At 38.2% G+C, this 7,334-nt stretch overlaps 1 protein-coding gene across 1 annotated transcript; it reads left to right on the top strand.

The window, feature by feature from the left end:
* Nucleotides 1–1,226: 1,226 nt before the first annotated feature.
* On the top strand, nt 1,227–2,731 carry LOC141671203 (mitochondrial uncoupling protein 5). Its single transcript, XM_074477365.1, has one exon. The coding sequence runs from the start codon at nt 1,589–1,591 to the stop codon at nt 2,525–2,527; it is 939 nt and encodes a 312-aa protein (XP_074333466.1). The 5' UTR covers nt 1,227–1,588; the 3' UTR covers nt 2,528–2,731.
* The last annotated feature ends 4,603 nt before the right edge of the window (nt 2,732–7,334 follow it).

The raw sequence follows: 7,334 nt of genomic DNA, 5'->3' as shown, positions 1-7,334 counted from the left end.
TAAAATATAAATAAATATAAAATAATTATTTAAAACAACCGTGCATCGCACGGATTTTAGGCTAGTATATGAAAACAATTCAAAATATTATAATTACGTGATACATGTAAAAATCTAAAAATTGACTATTGTCTCGCACAAATTATTATGCTAATTTACGTAAATATATCAGAGTTACCTCCTTACAAATATATCCTTCAATTTTTGTACCAAGATATTGAAACTTAAGTAAATTGTACCATTTTTACTACCGAAATTTTAGATCCGGAAAATAGCGTAGACCAATTAATGGAATATTAAGAGCATCTCTAAGGAGATGCACCTGTTAGCCATAAAAGGCACCTGACAACAATAATTTCAAAAGTATAGTATAGATGATATGTAAAAAAACCAGAACTCCAACGGACACATCTATTCGATATATTTTTAGATACCGATAAATAAGCATGTCAGATTTGTTAATTGAAGAACTATCATCTATAATCACTCCACGTTAACTCTTTCATCAGCTTTATTTCTCTCTAAAAATGAAGGGTTGTACATATACTTGTTTATCACACATATATATATATAATTTTAATTTTATTTAGTGTGAAGTGTGAAATTATTTTATGAAAAATTCTATTTTTTTTCATTGTTAACCAAATTTATTAAATATTTATATAAAATTTTTAATATATATTTTATATTTTTAAAATTAATAATAAACTAATATAATAATAAAATTAGTTAAATATTTTAGAATATATATATATATATATAATATTTTTAACTAATTCTTCTAATGTTTATATTATAAGAATAACATCCTTAAATATGTTTTAATTAACTTAATATTTTAGTTTCACTTGTATTCACTAAAAAAAATAATTAGTTTGTTATTAGTATTTTTTCCACAAATATATATATGTTAAAAATAATGATTTAATATAATTGTTAAAATTTGAAAATAACAATAATTTTTTTTTCAAATATAGCTAATAATTTTAATTAATATAATTAAAGTACAATTACACTTAATAAATTTTACATAATATCAATTTTATACTATTTTAACTAATGAATATAACTAATAGACATAATTATTTTTCAAGAAGAAAATAGTAACAATGCACCGCGTATAGCACGATGGAATATATTACCATAAGTCACGTGCAAAGTTGCTGCAACTTAGACTCTGATAAAGGACAGCTGCTTCTTCTATGTTAATGTCCCTCTTTCCTCTTTCCTTTCCTCCCAACCTTCGCCCCCTCTCTCCTCTCTCCTCTCTCTCTCTCCCAACCCTATATATTCTCTCCCACATCTCTCTCCCCTTCATTACACACAAACCCTATATATAATAATTCTCTCCCGACGGCTTATGTCTCAAAGACCTACCGTCCCCCACTCTTCCTCTATCTCTTTTAGCCTCCATTCTCATCTCTTAATCTCCAGTGAAATGAACCCTACCTCCCATTGGTAAAAAAAAACCTATACACACATTCATATATCATTAAACCTCTCTTTCTTTAAATTCTTGATTATACATAAAAACTTTTTTATTCATTATTTACACCTATTTTCTTGAATCTCGAATACATAAAAAAATATGGGTGTTAAAGGATTTGTGGAAGGAGGCATAGCATCAATCATAGCCGGATGTTCAACCCACCCTCTTGATTTAATCAAGGTCCGAATGCAACTCCAAGGTGAATCTTCCGGATCTGTTCAGCCGCTCCGACCAGCTTTAGCTTTTCAGACCACCACCACGCGCATTAATCTCCCTCCTCCGCGCGTGGGCCCAGTCGCCGTCGGTGTCAAGATTATTCAGCAAGATGGGGTCAGAGCTCTTTTCTCCGGCGTCTCGGCGACCATGCTCCGGCAGACACTTTACTCGACGACCCGTATGGGTCTTTATGACGTCATGAAGCAAAAATGGACCGACCCGGAAACCGGGAACATGCCGTTGATGACGAAAATCGGTGCCGGATTAATCGCCGGCGGCATCGGAGCCGCTGTCGGAAACCCCGCCGACGTGGCGATGGTGAGAATGCAAGCTGACGGGAGGCTCCCCGCGTCGCAAAGACGTAACTACAAGAGCGTGGTTGACGCGATCTCGCAAATGCGAAAAACCGAGGGAATTACTTCCCTGTGGCGCGGTTCATCGCTTACAGTGAACCGTGCCATGCTAGTGACAGCGTCACAATTAGCATCATACGATCAAATAAAAGAGTCGATTCTCGACAACAATATAATGAAAGACGGGCTGGGAACGCACGTAACCGCGAGTTTCGCAGCCGGGTTTGTGGCCTCGGTGGTGACGAATCCGGTTGATGTGATAAAGACTCGGGTTATGAATATGAAAGTGGAAGCAGGACATGCAGCACCTTATAGTGGAGCAATTGATTGTGCAATGAAGACCGTTAGATCAGAAGGTGTGATGGCTTTGTACAAGGGATTTATTCCTACAATATCAAGACAGGGTCCATTTACAGTGGTGCTGTTTGTGACATTGGAACAAGTCAGGAAGTTGCTTAAAGATTTTTGATTCGGTGGAATTTTAATATTAAGCTACCTATGAATCTATGATGATGTAGGGGGTATAATATAAGATGGGTAGTAGTTCTTTGGTGTGATTTTTGTTTTGGTCAAGAAAGTGGGAGAAGGATTGACAAGTGGCAGTGTGCTATTTACTAGTATTATTTTAATAAGAATATTTTATATTATTAACGAATTATAAATTTTAAATGTATTTTTAGAAACACGTATTTTGGCGGTTTACGTATGTTGGATCAGTTTTGGATTCTTTTCTGCAGGGGTATTATTTTACAATTTTTACCCAGCATGATAGTATTATTTTACAATTTTAACTAACATTTACTTTGGAGTACACATCAACGCTAACAAACTGACCCTGTACATGTTTGTGGTGCATGGACCACTAGTACAGTAAGTTCAAAGTCTTGAATCTATTCCAGAACAAGACATAAAATTTATGCTGAATTTTAAAGAAATATTATGAATTTTAAAACAATAATCTACTAAATATTTTTGTGTTTAGGCGGGACTTCATCTTAGGTTGTCGCCTAGTGGTACCACCGCCACTGCTCGTAAGCAGCAGGAATAAAAATTAATTGATTATCTAAATTACAATGCAGAATGCAGCAGTAAACCCCACAGACCCCTCCATATAAGAGTTGGATTGGAATACGATTGGTACTGATTCTTGGAATGAACTACTGTGCCTATGTTTTGATAGCACATACTACATAGCCACATACATACATCGTGTTTGTATTATTCCTAATTTTCATTTCTTTTCCAGCCTGTGGCAGGCACAACACTACAAATTACAAACACTGTTTGTCATATTCTCAACAAATAGTAAAACAATGGATATAAAATTATGAATCCTACAGTAAAAATAAATCATGTTAACTATGTCATCAACTTCTATTTTCTTTCTCCGCTACGGTCTTGATTGTCAAGGACTTACGAAATTAAGATTAATTGGTTGGTAAAAACATAAAATACTAAATTATTCACTTTTTTTACTTTCACTAATTTATTTTATTATCAAAACTCGGGTTTAATATTTATCATAAATTATTTACAATTACTTCTTTCATCTTCAATTAATTATAATGTTTGACTTTTCAGAAATAATATTGATATTTTTTACCAAAGATTAAATGTTATTCTTTTATTATTTTAACAAACTAAAAATTACATATTAAAATGGATTAAATATTATTTTAAATTATATATATATTTTTAACTAATTTCATTCATAAAATGTACTCCCTCTGTCCCAAATTATCTGTCTTATTTGAATTTTTACGGTCAAATTGACCCAATTTTGACCGAAGATTATACATAGTATATTATTGAAAATATTTATAAAAATTATATCATTAAAAAGTATGTTCAATCTATTTCGATATGTATTTTTCAGTTTTTCAAAATAATAAAATAATAAGTTTATATATATGAACAAAGTTGAGTTAATTTGACTATCAAAAAATAAAACAAGACAAATAAATTAGGACGGAAAGAGTAATATAGATCAATAAAACGTTAGTCCAGAACGGTAAAAATACAATGTTTCTGTTAGCCGATTGCAATAAATGAATATTTAATACGATTCAAAAGAATCCGTTATATGAGTAGAAAATAAAAAAAAATGGAGGACCCTAGTTTGGGGGAGAGTGTGTGGTCGACACATGCAGATGTCCGAGTGATGCCAATTGCGCGTGGATTCTTATTTTTTGATTTGATTTTTATCTTCTCCGTGTTCTTCGCATCTTACCATGTGTACACATACATATCTTACAAAATTTTACGATACACATTCGAGGCGAGATTTTCCCAATTTCTCTGTTCTTGATTTTGTTCGAGTTGTCCAACTTTTTGGAGAATCATGTAAAATGCAAAACTTTTGATAATAACAAGGATTTTTCTAGTATATATTCTGTTATATCCAAATTTTTATAGTATATATTCTCTTATATCCAAATTTTGGTATTGGATCAATGCGGATCAAACGCGGGTTAATTAGAAGTCAAATTCAGCGTTGCGTTGTAAAAAAGGAGAGCAGGACGCGCCCATGTGAGTAGGACGCGTCAATCGTGGTGGGAGTGCTTACTAAGGATGGTCCCGTGGCAAAGAAGTTTAAGGCATGCACCCTAAGGTAGGACGCGTCATGTACACTGGACAAGAAAAAGGTACACATGGAAAGAAGCAATGGAGGGTTATTTGCACTAACGTGTTTGTTGCATGTACTCTTTGAAAAATTCCCTCCTTGAAACGGTCAAGGAGGGGGTATCCGTGAAAAACTTAAAGGCCTCCAGGAGTATGCCTGATGATTGAAGACGAAAAGCTTGAAGGCCTCCAGTGGTATGCCTGATTATTGAAGGCCTCATCCTGTATTCAACGGATGTCCTCGTTGGAGATGTGGGGTTAACTCTAGTGTGTGCTTTGGGAACTCTGTTCTTGTATTCAACGGGCGTCCTCGTTGGAGAACTTTGGAGTCATCCTGCACTTTACACCCAAGAGTTTGGGATCACCTCTCCTGTTATCTGGTGGGTTATCCTCATTCGGGGGAAAGGGACGCGTCCGCATTTGGGGTGAACCGTGGCTATACCTGCGTCCGTAAATCAAGGGAGATAGCTGTAGCAGAGTGTTATCCTTGCGCAGGGAGATGCATTATCCGTGAAGTCCTACGATTACGGACGAGGCTTAGGTCTTCGCGGTTGAGCCTCATAGTTGGAAATTCCTAAAGCTAGCGGAAGATGGATTCTGGATGGGCATCTACCGGGGCTAGAAATAAGAAGTTTAAGCCCATTAGATTTCTTGTTTCCCAAGTACTACGTCAGGTTTGATCCCTATATAAAGGGTATGTAGGCACATTGAGAGTAGTAAAAAGTTGAGAGCTGATAAGGGAACCACCACTTACTCTGATCAATCTCAGCCTAAAACAAACCACCACACACCGCTTGGTTTTCCGGCGAAGAACCACTGTCATAGATCTTAATTCCGGCGAAAAACCTCAAATTTTGTTGTTACCAAATTCCTCCGTCAACAAATTGGCGCTAGAATGAGGGGTGCTGATTAAGATCATAGTCTTGGGAGGAAAAAATGTCTTACAATAATGATGGAAGTTCTTATGATGGAAGCGATAGCAGATCTGAAGGAGAGGGCGAGGGAGGCTACACTCGCCATGAACCCTACGTACCCAGAAACATGACAGATCCTCCGAGAGCTCCAAATGTGGGAGGAACACCTCCAGTTCTCATCAGCAACGCTGATATCTTGGAGCAGCTGTACCGCATGGGGGGAACTCTGAACAACTTTCATTCAAGGCTGAGTACGGTGGAGCGTTGTAAAACGAGGAGAGGTCGTTGTTTACCCCGTCGTGGGCACGCCGTGGGGAAAGCACCTCCGGTTGAGGGAGATGCCCAGGATGCTCGTGTTAAAGCCAACGGAGGGAACCCACGAATCACTCTACGGCGCTTGGAATATTCTGATGATGTAGAGCCTATTGTGGAGCTTATTGATGAGGACACTGACGGAAGAGAGAGGCCTCGCACCGACAATCAGGTTCTCCTGCATCCGCATAGGTCTGGACGTACGATGGACGAGCGTCGTTGTGCGGAAAATATGATTTTTCAACCCTAAAGAGAAGGCTTATCATAAGGTTGGAAGACGACGACTTGATAATGTTATTGCTAGAATGGAAAAAAGAAGGAAATGGTGGAGAAGCGAGGCCCCGTGATACAACCCGTGTGCCCCCTACTTATCCAAGGGATGATAAGGTGTGGTACCGCAAGCACGAGTGTGCCCCTCCATGAGGAAGGTTTGGAAATTACAGCTGCAACTATCAGAGAAATGGGCGAAGAATGATGGGATACCAACATGGAAGGGCGCCATATAATGGGAGATGAGAGGGTGCACCCTCAACTGATGAAACACCTATTGTTGTTCCTGTGGCTTCTCACAGTGCTACAAGCAACGGATCCAGGATGCATCTTCATGATCGGGGTGGCGTCCAAATTCAAGAAAGGTTGCAAAACAACAATGAAATACCGAGACGCGTCCAGGAGGAACCTCGTGCGCGAGGGGATGTTCAAAATAAAGATGGAAACATACCACAGCCGCAGCCTCAGGGCGAGGGGTGGCGAGATCCACCGGTACACCCGGGGGATAACCAAGGGGAACAACAACAGGTTGTGGAGCAACCCCAATAACTCAACGTTCAAACCATTTTTGGAGTAGGGACGTTTAATGTGAATGATCTTAAAAGGTTGCTCAACCATCTTGAAGGAGGTAGGGTAACAACAACTGTGCAAGCTTCATCCCCTTTTTCTGCTGTTGTGAGGGAAGCGCAACTGCCTGCAGGATACAGGAATATAACTAATGACTTGTGTTTTCATGGAAACTCCGACCCCGTGGAATTCTTGGGGCGTTTCAACATTAAGATGGATGTATATCAGGTACCTTACTTGGCACGATGCCATCTTCTCACGGCCACCTTTAGAGAAGGTGCTCAACAATGGTTCCAAAAAATTGGTCCAGGGGTGATCACATCTTGGGAATAGATGAAAACCTTGTTCCTAACTCAGTTCCAGGTTGCAGTGAAATATACGCCACATGTTACCACGCTGGCCAATGTGAAACAGAAGAAAGGGGAAAGCTTGACTTCGTATTTCAAAAGGTTCAATGTAGAGTCTACCTTGGTGAGAGGCGCAACTGATGAGACATTGAAAATACTTCTTATAGCTGGTCTGCGTGTGTGAACAGATTTATGGAAACACCTACAGGGAAAGGAACCTGTGTCGTTAGCTGATGTACTTGCG

The sequence above is a fragment of the Apium graveolens genome, chromosome 7, assembly GCF_009905375.1.
Source record: "Apium graveolens cultivar Ventura chromosome 7, ASM990537v1, whole genome shotgun sequence".
In the NCBI taxonomy this organism is placed as follows: domain Eukaryota; kingdom Viridiplantae; phylum Streptophyta; class Magnoliopsida; order Apiales; family Apiaceae; genus Apium; species Apium graveolens.
The sequence above is the reverse complement of the archived record's forward strand: the minus strand, read 5'-3'. Positions and strand labels throughout refer to the sequence as shown.

What these genes read in the sequence shown, in the direction of transcription:
- LOC141671203 (XM_074477365.1), top strand. Translation starts at nt 1,589, where the DNA reads ATGGGTGTTAAAGGATTTGTGGAAGGAGGCATAGCATCAATCATAGCC.